Source organism: Protopterus annectens, chromosome 11.part0, assembly GCF_019279795.1.
Source record: "Protopterus annectens isolate FY-2018-M chromosome 11.part0, PAN1.0, whole genome shotgun sequence".
NCBI classification, from domain to species: Eukaryota; Metazoa; Chordata; order Ceratodontiformes; family Protopteridae; genus Protopterus; species Protopterus annectens.
This window is the reverse complement of record NC_056745.1, coordinates 612,369,095-612,386,829: the sequence shown is the minus strand read 5'-3', so window position 1 is coordinate 612,386,829 and position 17,735 is coordinate 612,369,095. Positions and strand designations below refer to the sequence as shown.

Genomic DNA, 17,735 nt, shown 5'->3' with positions numbered 1-17,735 from the left:
GGTATCTGTTTCCAGTGTTGAGGTTTCAGTGTTGTTTTGACAGTTGGAGTACATGCCTGTAACTTTCCTTTTTATTCCATTTACCATTATATTCTGAATCTGAATGCTACAGGAGAAAGGCAAGCATTCGAGTTCTTTAATCACAGACAGCTTTGTGGCCGTTACCTTCAAGAAAAGTTCACGCCCCGAAGGAGTGTTTAGTCTTTGCAGAAAGCCTGACGGAGTACTGTAAGATATTAAGATGAAGAAACAGTGGCCTGGCAATGAATGTAAAATATTTCTTTTGAAGAGAAACAGGTTTTTAAAAAAATGAATGCTTATATTCTGTAAAGTGTTAGTTTTCCTTAAAGGACTCCAGCACTTTTAATTTGACATCCAATCACAGAGAAGACATAATCTTTGCTGGCAGTGAGAAAATATTCATAGAGAAAGCATGCCTGTTCTTGGGGTTGCCTCAAAGCTTAGACAGCCAGCAGTTGGGTCAAAGCCTGTTCATACAGCGCTTCCAATCCCAAATCCTGGCAGGACTTTGTCTCAGAACTATTCACCGAAGGCAGTGGAGATTAGTGGGACAGAGACATCAATGCTATCCTGTCAGCTCTCATTAAAATCAACCTGTGACTTTGGTGAAAAGAAAGCACTGCAAGAAACTTCCAAGGAGACTGAAGACAGCAAGGTTAGTAGTCACTTTAAACCATAGTCCTAAAAAACTTTTATATTTGCTGTCAGAGTGCACAGAGAGTTGACCATTAGAAGGCATGAAAGAGCACAGTTGTTTAAAACTTAATGGAATTTTATTTTATTCCTTACAAATAGGAATATTAATAAACACCCTCTAGTAGAGTCCTGAACTTTTCTAGTTGCATTTCACATGCTAACTTCTGAAACAAGTATTACCAAACTTCAGGCTCTCTGAACAAATGTCTTACCGCTATACCTCCGTTATTTTCAATACAAACAGGAGTGTGAAATGTGTGGTAAACTTTAACTATGGACTTTCTTATGTTCTTGCTCAGGGAAGGTCCACGTGAACTGAGCTCAAACATCCAAATGTTCAGACATCTATATACTGTTTTCATCATGCTGTTTTTATTTTTGTGTATTCATTATAATTAGCCCTTTCTGCCACTAGTCCTCTAACTAACTTATCCTATTCTCCATAACCCCCCTAATAAAAAAATGCACCTTTACCATCCAAATGCAAACTTTCAGTAGTGAATTCTGCACATCTGTAGATTCCTTCAGTACCCTCAAACAATTGTAAGTGTCTGTAACAGGTTTTGTTTGTGTTGATTTCCTTGGTAATACTGAACAAAAAAACTAGTTGAATGGAGAAGGATCAGTGTTGCATGATGTGTGTGATATACCTCCTCCTCCGTCCTAGGGTAGGATATATCATATCAGTAAGGTGGTTTCACATCCACCAGAAGGAGATGGTGAAGGAAGGGTATCAGAATGGCTTATTTACCCCCATATGGATCGCAGTGTCTTGCAGCAGAGTATTTTCCCTAACTCACTAAGGAGAATCACTTCAGTAACCTCAGGAACTACTGCTAAAAGTAGAGTGACACAAAGGGTTTGTCTTTTGCAACCAGAGGCTGAAGAAGTACAGTGTTCCTGGGGCATCTGGGACTCTCAATATTTCTGCCTAACTACCAGTCAGTAACATGGGCAATATCATTAAGTAACCTGAAGATGGAGTGTAGTCAAAGTAATACAAATGGCCTAGCTGCAGTTTGTTTCTTCTATGAACTGTAAAAACCAGGAAAACTGTTTTTGAAATGTGGAATAGTGCAACATGTTTTAAACAGCATCCAGAGATCTGGACATACTGCAAATGTACTGTAAGCAAAGAAAAGCAACGTTTAGGTCAGGTATTACATGGATATAATCCCCATACAGCAATCCGTTTAGCAAATGTTTTAAAATATAATATCGTTTGCGCTGTATGAATGATTCAAAAGGCACGCCGAAAGCAGCATTTCTGTAGATTTGAACAACTGAGTGGGAAAACTATGCAAACAGGATGGAGGGAAGGCCTTTTGATGAATCTGTAATTTGAAACTGCTCCTTTTCTTGTTTTGGGAGATGTTAAGTACATAGCTTGCAATTCATGCCATTGTATCCACAGAAGAACATACTGCTTTACAATAGTTCAATTAGATAGAGATAAAAAAAAGGCTATACTCATGTCAACTTTTTTTTTTTTTAATACAAACCAGAAGTTCACCTGAGAACAATGGACAAATGATTTTAGGGTGTACTGGATGCTGAAACAAAGTATGTGTTCATGAATTCTGAAATACTCATGGCTGCATACTAATTTCAGGAAAGCATATACCTGTGTGAAATCTAAACTTTTCAAAGTAAAACAAGGTATATTAGCAAAGTTAAATAAATTGGCAGTAGCATTATTGTATATTAAGAATATTTATTCAGTCAGTTGTGACATGGTGAGGCCCATGAAACAGAGATGACCAAAGAATACTATCTAGCTAAGTGGCTTGCTCAGAGTTAGACAATTAGAAGGGAAAGACTGAAATGAAAGCCAGGGCTACAGGACAAAGTCTGCCAACATCTCATTCCCTTAGCCAGAAGAATGTGGATTACATCATTCAAACAATTAAGGCAGGAAACTCATGGAGTAGAACTGCACCAAGTTCCTACATCCACGTTGTAATCAGTTGTTGAGCTGCAGCAATGAGGGACAATTCTGAAGGGAACAAACCTGCCTGGGTCAGTGTCCAGGGTAATAAAAGCACAAAGGCAGAATACTGAGTAGGACCCAGTGCTTTGGAAAAGCTTGCAATTAGCTTCAGAAGTATGATTTCTGAAAACCTAGGGGTCACCAAGGATGATCAGCTTGTGACACCACATATTCTATCAGGCAGGTGAAGACAAATCTGGCAATGATAATCGACATACTAGAAAGTTATACAGCTCAATACGTCAACACTGTACCCCAAGATACCTGGAGAACCTTAACATGTCTTTTTACCAAGTGCACACCAAAAAAATCCCTAATAGTGCTGTAGCTGCCCACTGGAGCTGCAGTGAAAAACCTATTTGCCTGCATAGTCGATCACTGATTTATTTCTGGTTAAAACACCCAAAGCTGATATAACTATAACGTCTTGTTGCTGAAGCAACAGCTTACTGAACAATATGCTAACTTTGGGCCACCTTGTATCTGAGCCATGCTTAATGTATTCATTAAATATTCATGAGGATGAGCCTTTTTGATGGCTCTTCAGGTCTTCGTATCAGAGGAAGAGCTCTTAGCTTATATCACCAAGTTCTCCCTCCAAATGTGATACGGTTCATGATCTGCTAAAAGCCCACTTGCTGTGCATATCAACTTTACCGTACTTGTAGCAAGTGTCTTACCAAGTGTTGCATTCTCTTTATTGGCCAGTAAACCATAAGCTTAAAGTCTTAATGAACCTCCAGATATAAATGTTTTAGAAAATAATGAAAATTAAATGCAGAGCCGCTCTGGGACCGTTTTCCATAGTATTATTGGAAATACATTACATTAAAAATGTTTAGCAAAAATCATTGCAGTATTGTAGTCACGTTGCTCAAAATTAAATACACTGTAGACTTATCTGTAAAAAGACGCCTTGCAATCTATTATTTAATTTCCCATTCAGAAGTCACAGCATCAGTGTTTTAGATAATGTTCTCCATCACTTACAATAGTTATTCCTACAACAGCCCCAGTTTTATTGTGACTGGCCTGTCAGTAGCCATCAGAGAAATCTGCCCATCCCCCAATGGCAACATTGCATGGTAGAAGACCTGTTTCCATAACTTGATGCCTTTCCTAACTTCTGATTTCACCCTGCTCTTTCCTCTTCCTCATGTGTTGATAACTTAAATAGCATTCAGTCAAACATCTTAATAACATTCTCCTCCAGTATTTGGGAAAAGCTCTTGCGGAGGTGTGATTTGAACTCATACTTCACAAAAGCATCGGCTAAGTGTTCCCAGAATACTGCATATTTAGGTTTCCCATTTCTGTCTATCTGTTGCCTCAGCTGTCTGACACAACTGTCCACCAAGTGGCAGTCAGCTGATATTTCAACATCAGTCATGACCCATCCCTCTGAGCACATGGCATCTGGCTTGATGACATCACGATAGTCACCTTTGGTCCAAGACGCCATGCTGACTGATACAATTATAAGCATCTTTATGCTCAAACACAGCATTTGTTATTGACAATCCATAACTAGCAAAGAAATGTAACAACAGTTCATCACTCAGATTTGGATCAGGTGAGATGTTCTTCTCAATCATTCCATTCCAGGTGATGTCCGCTTACCCAAGTGAGATTTAGTCTCCTAGAACAATTAGAAAGTCAGAAGGTAAAACACTGATCAAATAATTACCAATTACAGCCTCAGTTCAGGCTACATATAATGTAACTATATAAACTACAGTATACAAATAGCGATTTACATTTTTTAAGTAAACATAAAAACAAACAGTATATGCATAGAAGTTCTAGCAAACCAAATATATATATATATATATATATATATATATATATATATATATATATATATATACGTACCATTATATAAGTGGAATATAAAAGGGAGAATAGTGATGGCGATCTGGGCAGTAGTCGCTAGCTTATGGAACGTACTGGCAAATGGTAAGATGAAAGAGTGGACTTGATCATACATAGTGGGTTTGTAGCAGTAATCGTGTGGTAAGCTGACTCACAGTTTATGATGAGTCAGTCATGTGCATCAGCTATGTGGAAGGTAAAGGTGGACCAGGTATGTGGGTGGTAAATGTATTACATAGATGGAGATACATATTTAGAGTACATGTCCTTTAGAAAGACAGATGTATTCAAATTGTTTTACTATGTATTCTTTGAACCATGGCCTTAAGCGGGAATAGTTTGATCAGTTAAATCAGGAAGAAGTGACTGCCATTGTTTTGGGACCAGTACAAAGAAGCAGTGGCTAGCTTGGTGCAGGATGAAAGAAGAGGTTTGAAGGAAAGGACCTGCTCTGGCATGGCTTCTTAGGTAATTGATCTGAATGGCAATAAAATGTTTGGAAGAGAGAGAGGGAGGAGGGTGGTGTCTAACTTGAGGGTTTTGAAGGGTAAGGAAACAAGAAGAACACAGGTGGATTGATACATATAATTTTTTTTTCATCAATGACCTTACTGAAGGTGTGACATTACAGTTTCAGTTTACTATATTTCATTTACCAAGAATTCCAGTGTACATGAGAAACAGGTATGCATTGTTGGGATTATAGGTTGAATGTGTTGTCTTCCATTCTCAGCTTACTTTCAAGTTTGAACTTTTAATAATGGATTTATAACCAGTAAAACAAAGCAAGTAGTGTCAGAACAGTCACCAAAAAGCTCCAGAATGATAGACAATCTGTTTAAAATAGCAGGTTTTAATCTGTTTTAAAACAGATTAAAACCTGCTTTTTATACCAAAGGATTTATTTTATGGTGCTTTCTAAAGTGGTGTCTATCTTTCTTGAGAATAATGGATTTATGTCAATCCACTGACAGTCATTTCTTAAGCTGTCAGTTGATTGAAAGAATTATGCCAAAACAACTTTTGGCAATTCTCAAAAACAACTGTTTATCATCTGCATCCCTTAATAACAAACTGCAATGCTGCAATCTTGTTTATTTTTATAGGTGATTTATTTCTTAATTTTCAGGACTATTGTATTCTGTGGACTTATTTGAATTAATTTAAATATAACTGGCGCAGAACATAGTGTTTCATACAAGTTTTCTAACCATGTATAGAATAATAGTGTCTGTTCCTGTGAAATGGTCATATGAGTTCAGATTAGTTACTGTTTGGGTAAAGTACTAAGCACTCTGAAATTAATTATTTGCTGCCATGAAAATTGCAAATGTTTTGTTTCCTGTAGACCCTTACTGTAACTTAAACAGCTCTGCACTGTGTTGATGCATGGCATAGTTGCTAAGTAATTTTGGTACTTATATCCTACTGCCTGACGTGGAGTTCAATGGTCTGGAATGGCAGGCATAACTTTAAGAAAGACCTTAAAAAACACAAGTGAGGCAGTTGTCTTACTAGCAGATATCACTATGTCTGCAATATTAGATATCTGAAAATGTTTCGTACAGAAAATGTTAACATAGTATTTCAACAATGTTATTGCCACTCTTGAAATTATGTGGTTTCATACAGACAAAATGTCATGTTTGGTACAATTTTAGGACTGTCCTCAGTTTTGTCTTTAACAAGTTTAATATGTCTTGATTGGACATTATCAGCATTATTCTGCATAAGGCAAAGCAAAGTGCCTTAAGCCATCTGTGGTAACTTTAGTATCCTAGCTTAGTGACTGAGATGTCTACCTCAGCAGTTCTGAGGGATAGTGTGTAGTCCAGATATCTAGACTTTGGGTGGTATTTGCATGTTCTTTTCAAAACATGTCATTTGACTAGATGATGTAAACTTTTTTCTATGTCTCTCTCTCTCACTCTATATATATATATATATATATATATATATATATATATATATATATATATATATATATATATATATATATATATATATATATATATATATATATATATATATATATATATATATATATAAAGGACTGTACAACGTTTAAGAAGGCAAATTCATCTACCAACTTAACGAATAAGTTAGCCCCTAGTAAATGCATTCCATGGAAGGAGTTCCTACATTTATTATCTAAAGTTTGTGGAAATGATCGTTTTACCAGAGATTGCATAATTGTGTGGTTTGCTTATTTTATTAGGCAACAGTTAGCTTTTGAAATGTCTGTTTAAGAAATCATTAGATATATGCAGATTTCCAATAAAAAATTAAACCAAAGTCTGAAAAGAGGTTACATGCAGTGTGCTTTTAAGTAACATCCATAATTATAGCAATGGGACAAACATTGTTTACAATGCTACTGCATTTATAGGTCAGTTTTGTATTTTGTTTAATAAATGAAATATGATTTTAAAGTGGATTCACTTTATAATCTCGAAATACTGAAATCTCGAATTTCAGCATCTCGAGACCATAAAGTTGAATCTTCAAAATAGCGAAAGTGCATAATCGCGAATCCCAATAATCGCGAATCCCACTAAGTCGGATTCATGGTTATGGCTTTGCATTACGTGATGTGTAGTGTATTGTGTGGATGGTGTCCAGTGTAGTGTGAATTTAGGTGGAATTTAAGGTAAGTGAGTGTTTTGTAAGTGTTTTGGGTAGGTGCTTGAGTGTATGTGAGTGTGTTTGTAAGTTGTACGTGTGGGTTAGGGTAGGCAGGTAAAAATATGAGTGTTTAAGTGTTGGCTGTGGTGGTGGGTGTGTGTGTGTGTGTGTGTGTGTGTGTGTGTGTGTGTGTGTGTGTGTGTGTATGTGTGCGAGGGACTGTAGAATGTCTGGGTGTGAGTTTACTGTCTTTCTCTGTTTGTGCGATCTCGGCGTTAGTATATATAAGTAGGGGGTGTGGGGGGCACATTTTGTTGATTTGTGTTTTTGTATTCATGTGTGTTTTGTTTATTTGTTATAGTGTGGGTAGGATGATGTATGTGTTGTGTGGTGTATGGTGTGTTTGTGTTTGCAATTTTGTGTTTCGCGGTTTTGGGGTTTCGAGATTTCAAGCGTTCGACTTTATGGTCTCGAGATACTGAAATTCGAGATTTCAGTATTTTGAGATTTTAAAGTAGAACCTTTTAAAGCAGCACCTGCAGATATTTTGCTATCATGAATTAAACTGCTGCAGACTTTTCTAATGCACTTGTTATGAGAATTTTAGATACCTTTCAGTATCTGATAAGCTTACAGGAATTATGGTTTCAAAACTTCTTTGATATATTTTTACACCATTATTTTCCTGTGTGTATTCCCTAACCATCTTGCGGTGACACTTTCCAAGGCTACAGTTTATAACAGAACTGAACTTTTGAAACATGATGTTTCTGAGCCAGATGTTAAGTCTTTGATGTCTGCAGCAATCTGACTCTTTGGCTTTGATGCTAATATGCTTCTTAACCAACAGTCACACATCAGCAAAAATGCAATCCTAAGTTATATACTTGAGATATTCTTTGCAGACACCTGTGCACTGAAATCCTGTACTGGAAAAATGCGATGAAGTATAGTAAAAACCTTACCACGAATGGATGGTTTGGTTATTAATTTTAAATAGTTATATTTATGGCTACAGTAGCCTGTGTTCACATTCAAGAGAACTCTATATAGGTAATAATTTTCCTCGTAAATAAAAAAGTGCTGTAGCAATATTTTTGGTCTATCAAGTAAGCTTCATTAAAATTATACAAAGGGAAAGTTATGTTGCTAATATGTAATGCTGTGCTATGTTTGCACAAGACAAATCAAATTGATAATACATTCATTACTAATGATAATCTCAAATCTGTGAATAGTGCAGTGGTTGTGATGTGAGGATATCCTAGTCATTAAACAAAGCTGCATCTTTCTGTAGAAGGGATGCTTCTTTTTGCAGAAGGGTATTACACTTTTTGTTGTTGTTGTTGTTGTTGTATCTTTCGGCTTTTCCTGGTTAGGGGTCGCAACAGTGGAACTCCGGTCCGCTAATGATTGGCAGTAGATTTTTACGTACTGAGTTGCCAGCCCTGACACACAGCCTTCAACGAAGGCACGCCCATTCATGCATATCTCCACACAGAAGACGCTTTAGCTGAGAATCGAACAGGACAAGTATTACACTATTCATCCCATATTGAGTAGGGCTGAGTCATCGGTGACTCCTCAGTGCCTTCTGTTACTTTTTCACAAGTGTAATTCACTAATCCCACTTGCAGGTGAAATTAATATATATTTTAATTTTACACTATGAAATATGTGATTGGTATGGCTTATTACATGACAATGGCATATTTGAAACCACTTTTAGTGGCTGCAGATATAATTTGTAATAATAAGATGTACTTTAAACAAGGACATATGAGATCTCTATCAATGCATACTTACCTGTCTAATTTATTTAACATTTGTTAACCAGAAAAGTCCGGCTTGGAGCAAAGCCAATTTTCAGCAGAGGCCCAGGGAGAAACACTCCAGATATATATGTCTTTGTAATGTGGGAGGAAACTGGATCACCCAGAGGAAACCCACACAAACACAGGGAGGACATGCAGACTCCACACAGAAGGCATCCCAGCCAAGAATTGAACCAGAGCACCTCTTGCTGTGAGGCGACAATGCTACCGCTGCACCACTCACCATCTAACAACATCTCAACAAAGAATACTTATTTGCTCACTGATTATCAACTTCATTCAGTTATGGGCTGTGTGAGAACAGGAGCCTGCAGTAACATTTGTTGAGAATAAGGTAAAGAAACTAATCACAAATGGGTGTCAGAACATCCCAGTGATTAACATTTATTTATTTAGTAGTCTCTGGTATTTGATTCATTACACATTTTCCTTACCCCTTCTGTTTTTTATGCTGTAGGTGTAGTCCCTCCTACAGTGTCAATATTTCACTTCATTGTATGCAACTGTTTAAACAGCCATATCAGTTAATCAATTCACAATGTTTCTACATTAAACCATCACCCCTCAAGGAAAATCAGGTATCCTGGTTAGCGTAATCATCCGGCCTCCTCTTCTTATAAGACTGAACTTCCAAAATAAAGACACTTCCTTGTTCTTGCTTGTCTAATATCCTCCTCTTACCACAATTTCCAAACTAATTGTACTAAATATTCACTTCCAGGCCCGCCAAGGGCTAACTATAATGCATGATACAGACCTCCCACCATGCCCCAGGATTCCCACTCCTCTTTTCTTGATACACTGGAAAATATTAAGGTACAACCCAACACTCTAATAATGGGTGATTTCAACTACCCTACCATTAACTGGGAAAACTACTCATGTACCAACTCTTTTGCTCTATGTTTTCTGGAAATCATCAATTCCAATGCCTTGGATCAACTTATCCACACCCCCACCAGAGGCAGCAATATCCTAGACCTGGTCATCACCAACATGGGTGACCAGTGTTCCACACCAGAGGTCAGCTCCTCGTTGGTCAGATCTGACCACAAGCTAATTACCCTAGACATCCACATCCCGCTCCCACCCCCCATTAGGAAAACAACTGTAAAAAATTTCTCCAAAGCCAACTTCACGCTTCTTAAGACAGAAGTGGCAAACTTCATGACACCCATGCAGATGGACAATAGAGGTCCGACTGCTGAATCCTACACAAATGCACTTTATAAGCACTTACACGAGTGCATGGATTGTGCTATCCCTAACAGAAACAAGATGCTATCCTCCAAAAAAAGGAAGCCAATCTGGTAGTCTTCTGCCATAAACAAACTCTACAACAGAAGAAAGAAACTGTTGCAAAAAAGAGTAAAATCCCACGATTGGAAAAACTCCCTGGTCAGCCTCAGTAAGAAGCTGAGATCCCTCATAAAATCCTCCAAAGCTAGTTATGATAACAAAATTGCCAATGATTCTAAAGACAGCCACAAAGCATTCTATAGCTATGTCAAAAATCTCAATGGCAACACTCAGATCTGCTCTGAGTTACAGCACAATGACACTAAATATACAGAACCAACTGATATTGCCAACATCCTGGCAGATAGGTTCAGTGCTAACTTTACCCCCCTCTCACCCCTTAAAGGCCCATCTTTATACCAGAAGAATGCAAAGTTCCTGTAATCACGGCTGCACAGGTAAAAACCTCACTCTCCAAAGCCAAGAACACAGCATCCATGGGACCTGACAACATCCCAGGCTGCCTTCTACATGAACTACAGAATGAACTGGCACCCCACCTAAGTACCATGTTCAATTATAGCCTCACCTCAGGCTTTGTGCCCATTGAATGGCACACCATGACAGTTATTCCACTCCACAAAGGGGGGGGGGCACAACAGACCCTGGGAACTACCGCCCCATTAGTCTGACGAGCCTCGTCTGTAAGGCCATGTAACGTATCATCATGGAACTCATAAACAAAGACATTAGAGATCCTCAAACGCTGGACCCCACACAGTTTGGGTTTGTAAAAGGCATATCATGTCTCCTAAACCTGACAGACGTCTTTGAAGTAGTCACCAAAGCCATAGATGAGGGCAAGGTGGTTCACACAGCCTATCTAGATCTCACCAAGGCATTCAACGCCATTCCCCACTCTGGAATTATAGATAAACTTACTAAACTAGGTATAAATCCCTATGTCACAAGATGGGTTGCCAACTGGCTTACTGACAGAACCCACACTGTGAAAGTAGCAGACTCCAAATCAGACTTCAGACCAGTGACAAGTGGAGCACCACAGGGTTCAGTCCTGGGTCCTCTCCTGTTTGCTGTCTACTTCTCTGAAATAATGGCTAACACAGAAGGTCTTTGGCTAATTAATTTGCAGATGACTGCAAACTAGGAGCCATAATCGAAACTCCTAATGATGTGGGCATCCTACAAAAGGGCCTCACTGAGAAAGATGCCTGGTGTCAAAGACATGGTCTCTAGCTCAGTGCCAAAAAGTGCATTGTCATCCCCTTTGGTAAAAACTCTGTATCCATGAACTACCACATAGGCGGTAGTCTAATTAACACCGAAAGTCTGATAAGAAACCTTGGGACACAGGTGGACAGTAGTCTCTCCTTTGATAATCACATTGCCACAGTGGTCAGGAAATCCTTCTACGTGGCACACCTCATCACAAAAGGTTTCTCATCCAGAAAAAAAGAGGTCATTGTTCCCCTTTACTTATCACGCATTAGACCCATTATAGAGTACAATGCCCCTTTTGGTATGTACCTCACAAGACATCTACAACAACTGGAAAGGCCGCAAAAATACCTCACAAAGAGGATTACTGGCCTCAAACAGATGCCTTACGCAGACTATCTCAAAAAACTCCAGCTTTACTCCGTCGCATATCGCCTACTCAGAGGCGATCTCTGCCTAACATACAAAGCTATGTCAAACCCAGAGCAGTTGTACATGCTCCACTTAAAGAAATCCCAATCCCTACGAGCTACATGCTCTAGACACCTAATCCTTGTCACCACAATAAACAGAAAATGCTGGAGGGATAGATTCCTGTCCCAGAGACTTCCCATTCTATGGAACAGGCTACCTATCTATGTCAAAAAGAGCTCCTCATTCTTGATGATTGGATGGGTAATAGGAAATTCACCCCGGGGATCACTTCTGTGGTTCTGCTTGACAGGGGCACAGGAAAATAATTTTCTTGAGTGGCGAAAGCCAGGGTACCTTTTTGACTAGGCTTGTATAGGCCCTAAGGCCAATAGCCTAGTACCTACCTATGAACCTAGGAAATACCCAGGCACATGGAGCCAGAAGCGAGAGTGGTGGTGGGGCTCCCCCCACCTCACTAGGTAAGTGAAAAAAAATATATAAGAGTATGAAGCCCCCCCAGTATAAAAATAATATTTTTTCTTACTTTCCTCATTACCTCAATATGATTTTTAGACTTCCATTCTCATTGGCTGTAATGCTGTTAGCAGAGCACTGGAACAATAAGAACAAGGTGAAGCAAATTCCACTGCATGCAAAATGTTCAGATATTTTCTTAGCTTGTGCTTTAATCCCATTGTTGTTTCTTCAAAGTTGTCATTAGTGCACTAAGGAAATGCAGATACAAATTTGCCAGAATTATCTGCCAAAGGGCAGAGCAGATTGTGTGATTTCTGTCAAGTTTTTGCAGCATTTGAAGGTGCCAGCTGTATATGCCATAAAACAGGTTTCACCATCTTTGTTTAATAGCATGACTTTATTCTTTCTCACCTACTTTATCCAATTCAGGGTTACATTGGAGCTAAATTTTCTCCTGGCACTCGGTGGAAGCAGAAAAAAATGTGCACACTCTTTATTTATTCTTCCTCTGTAAATATGAGGTGCATATTGCCCATCTGCTCCACGTGAGGTTTCTGTCCTCCCTGAGCATACCTTAGGACAGTGCACTCTTTGACAGGTGTTCTGCCCCAGTTAAACTTCCCACCAGACTCTGTCCCCAGAGCAGGTCACCAAACCCAGACTGAAACACTAAAGGTGGAGGCGTGTCCGTATTCATTAAGGATATCCACACCTCCAAGCTAGTTGCTCAGCATAATGCATCTGAGATTATCCAAGTTCAACTAACTCTGGACAAAACAGATTGTAGCTTGATACAGACCTCCCACCATGCCCCAGGATTCCCACTCCTCTTTTCTTGATACACTGGAAAATATTAAGGTACAATCCAACACTCTAATAATGGGTGATTTCAACTACCCTACCATTAACTGGGAAAACTACTCATGTACCAACTCTTTTGCTCTATGTTTTCTGGAAATCATCAATTCCAATGCCTTGGATCAACTTATCCACACCCCCACCAGGGGCAGCAATATCCTAGACCTGGTCATCACCAACATGGGTGACCAGTGTTCCACACCAGAGGTCAGCTCCTCGTTGGTCAGATCCGACCACAAGCTAATTACCCTAGACATCCACATCCCGCTCCCACCCCCATTAGGAAAACAACTGTAAAAAATTTCTCCAAAGCCAACTTCATGCTTCTTAAGACAGAAGTGGCAAACTTCATGACACCCATGCAGATGGACAATAGAGGTACGACTGCTGAATCCTACACAAATGCACTTTATAAGCACTTACACGAGTGCATGGATCGTGCTATCCCTAACAGAAACAAGATGCTATCCTCCAAAAAAAGGAAGCCAATCTGGTAGTCTTCTGCCATCAACAAACTCTACAACAGAAGAAAGAAACTGTTGCAAAAAAGAGTAAAATCCCACGATTGGAGGAACTCCCTGGTCAGCCTCAGTAAGAAGCTGAGATCCCTCATAAAATCCTCCAAAGCTAGTTATGAAAACAAAATTGCCAATGATTCTAAAGACAACCACAAAGCATTCTATAGCTATGATAAAAATCTCAATGGAAACACTCAGATCTGCTCTGAGTTACAGCACAATGACACTAAATATACAGAGCCAACTGATATTGCCAACATCCTGGCAGATAGGTTCAGTGCTAACTTTACCTCCCTCTCACCCCCTAAAGGCCCATCTTTATACCAGAAGAATGCAAAGTTCCTGTAATCACGGCTGCACAGGTAAAAACCTCACTCTCCAAAGCCAAGAACACAGCATCCATGGGAACTGACAACATCCCAGGCTGCCTTCTACATGAACTACAGAATGAACTGGCACCCCACCTAAGTACCATGTTCAGTTATAGACTCACCTCAGGCTTTGTGCCCATTGAATGGCACACCACGACAGTTATCCCACTCCACAAAGGGGGGGCCACAACAGACCCCGGGAACTACCGCCCCATTAGCCTGACGAACCTCATCTGCAAGGCCATGGAACGTATCATCATGGAACTCATAAACAAAGACATTAGAGATCCCCAGACTTTGGACCCCACACAGTTTGGGTTTGTAAAAGGCAGATCATGTCTCCTAAACCTGACAGACGTCTTTGAAGTAGTCACCAAGGCCATAGATGAGGGTAAGGTGGTTCACACAGCCTATCTAGATCTCACCAAGGCGTTCAACGCCATCCCCCACTCTGGAATTATAGATAAACTTACTATACTAGGTATAAATCCCTATGTCACAAGATGGGTTGCCAACTGGCTTACTGACAGAACCCACACTGTGAAAGTAGCAGACTCCAAATCAGACTTCAGACCAGTGACAAGTGGAGCACCACAGGGTTCAGTCCTGGGTCCTCTCCTGTTTGCTGTCTACTTCTCTGAAGTAATGGCTAACACAGAAGGTCTTTGGCTAACTAAATTTGCAGATGACTGCAAACTAGGAGCCATAATCGTAACTCCTAACGATGTGGGCATCCTACAAAAGGGCCTCACTGAGACAGATGCCTGGTGTCAAAGACATGGTCTCAAGCTCAATGCCAAAAAGTGCATTGTCATCCCCTTTGGTAAAAACTCTGTACCCATGAACTACCACATAGGCGGTAGTCTACTTAACACTGAAAGTGTGATAAGAGACCTTGGGACACAGGTGGACAGTAGTCTCTCCTTTGATAATCACATTGCCACAGTGGTCAGGAAATCCTTCTACGTGGCACACCTCATCACAAAAGGTTTTTCATCCAGAAAAAAAGAGGTCATTGTTCCCCTTTACTTATCACTCATTAGACCCATTATAGAGTACAATGCCCCTTTTGGTATGTACCTCACAAGACATCTACAACAACTGGAAAGGCCGCAAAAATACCTCACAAAGAGGATTACTGGCCTCAAACAGATGCCTTACGCAGACTATCTCAAAAATCTCCAGCTTTACTCCATCGCATATCGCCTACTCAGAGGCGATCTCTGCCTAACAGACAAAGCTATGTCAAGCCCAGAGCTGTTGGACATGCACTACTTAAAGAAATCCCAATCCCTCCGAGCTACACGCTCTAGGGACCTAAACCTTGTCACCACAATAAACAGAACATGCTGGAGGGATAGATTCCTGTCCCAGAGACTTCCCATACTCTGGAACAGACTACCTATCTATGTCAAAAACAGCTCCTCATTAGCACTCTTCAAGAAAAATCTTGATGATTGGATGGGTAATAGGAAATTCACCCCGGGGATCACTTCTGTGGTTCTGCTTGACAGGGGCACAGGAAAATAATTTTCTTGGGTGGCGAAAGCCAGAGTACCTTTCTGACTAGGCTTGTATAGGCCCTAAGGCCAATAACCTAGTACCTACCTATGAACCTAGGAAATGCCCAAGCACATGGAGCCAGAAGCGAGAGTGGTGGTGGGGCTCCCCCCACCTCACTAGGTAACTGAAAAAAATATATAAGAGTATGAAGCCCCCCCCCCCCCCAGTATAAAAATAATGTTTTTTCTTACTTTTCTCATTTCCTCAATATGATTTTTAGACTTCCATTCTCATCGGCTGTAATGCTGTCAGCAGAGCACTAGAACAATAGGAACAAGGTGAAACAAATTCCACTGCATGCAGAATGTTCAGATATTTTTTTAGCTTGTGCTTTAATCCCATTGTTGTTTCTTCAAAGTTGTCATTAGTGCACTAAGGAAATGCAGATACAAATTTAATTGTCAGAATTATCTGCCAAAGGGCAGAGCAGATTGTGTGATTTCTGTCAAGTTTTTGCAGTATTTGAAGGTGCCAGCTGTATATGCCATAAAACAGGTTTCACCATGTTTGTTTAATAGCATGACTTTATTCTTTCTCACCTGCTTTATCCAATTCAGGGTTGCACTGGAGCTAAATTTTCTCCTGCACTCGGTGGATGCAAGGCGAGAAATAAATCCTGGCAAGGTTACCAATCTATCACATGACACTGACATATTCACAGGTGAATACTAAGTTAAGTGCTCTGTAGGGTCATTTAAAGCCTAGCCAGTAACCCAAGACTGGAATCAAGCTCTGCACCTTATGCTTATGAGATGAAGACTTTAACTACAATGCCAAACCCACATAATCCACCAAATGGACACCTATGCATTGTTGGAAGATTGAGAATTCAGTTATGGCATGTCTTAATGTGGCAGGAGCCAAAATGCCTGACAAAACCCTAACAGACAGAAGAGAACACATGCAAGCTCCATATGCAAGCAACACTCAGGAATGCAATTAAACAATGAAGAGATGTAAAGAATGCTAGCCAGATATTTGGAAAATTGTAAAATCATGTTAATAAAGATGTCATTTTTATCTCTGAACTTCAAATTTTAAACACATAAATTATTTTCTTGATGTGCTAAAGAATGGCTAGCTTATTGCACATTGCTGTTGTACAGAAATATTAATGCTATTTTGAGAGCAGTGCATCTCCTTCAGTGATAGATTTTTTTTTTTGTCATGGTGACTTTTCATCCCCATTACCTACCAACCATGAAGTCTCCCAGGTTCCACCTCTAAGGAAGATGGCACCATCTAGGTGGCTATCACAGAGCTTTTGACTTACTCCTTTCCTTGTTACACCTGACGTGTGCGCTGTGTTGCTGGAGCTTGCACTGCTGGCTCAATGCATAGATGCTTCTTACTTATGACAGTTTCAGCCTCAGCACTATATTCTAATTGAGAAGCCATTATGACAGCCACACTTCTATTGTTCACTGCCTAGAGTCAGCACATCAGCAGTGCTTAAACACATACTGCTGCCCACCCACCTAAAAGAGGTGCACCAATACTGGCCACTGACTCCATAATTTCAAGGCTGGTTGCTCTAGTACTCCATCTACAAGTCAAACCCCAATTATCTGGGTTATAGTCAGGGCTTTATCCTTCTGTGTCATGAAGTCAACACTTTAGATACAGATTTAATGTAGCCAACACTTCAATTACAGATTTGATATATGCTATGTGGACAGTATACAGTGCTCCTCTACTTACCAACCTCTAATCCTCACTAAAGGCTAAATTTGAGACTTGCTATAAAAAAGTTGGCAAATTCGCAACTAATTCCAAATATGCTAGCCACCACTGCATCACTCTTCACAAAACTTCCACACTACTTCTCCTACTTGCAACTAACTACAGTGCATAAAATGATATTTAAACCTTTAGACTGTCCTGACCTCAGCTCTATATTCACTTAATACCTCTCAAACAGGCCCCTCAGATCTGAGAATCAGCAACTCTTACAGGTACACAAGCCAAACCTTCCAGCTAGCCAGCTCCTCTATTCCTGCTCCATAGCCAAAAGTTG

At 39.8% G+C, this 17,735-nt stretch overlaps 1 protein-coding gene across 4 annotated transcripts in view; it reads left to right on the top strand.

Moving 5' to 3' along the window:
• Positions 1-243: 243 nt before the first annotated feature.
• Positions 244-17,735, top strand: part of NAV3 (neuron navigator 3) — a 1,719,037-nt gene continuing 1,701,545 nt past the window's right edge. For 3 of the 4 annotated variants that reach the window (XM_044088075.1, XM_044088074.1, XM_044088073.1), the window contains exon 1: positions 245-676. In XM_044088075.1, the coding sequence (XP_043944010.1) occupies positions 434-676 (243 nt within the window). In that variant the 5' untranslated portion in view covers positions 245-433. Of the gene's footprint in view, positions 677-17,735 lie in introns of all 4 variants that reach the window. The other variant, XM_044088077.1, reaches the window with a different exon arrangement.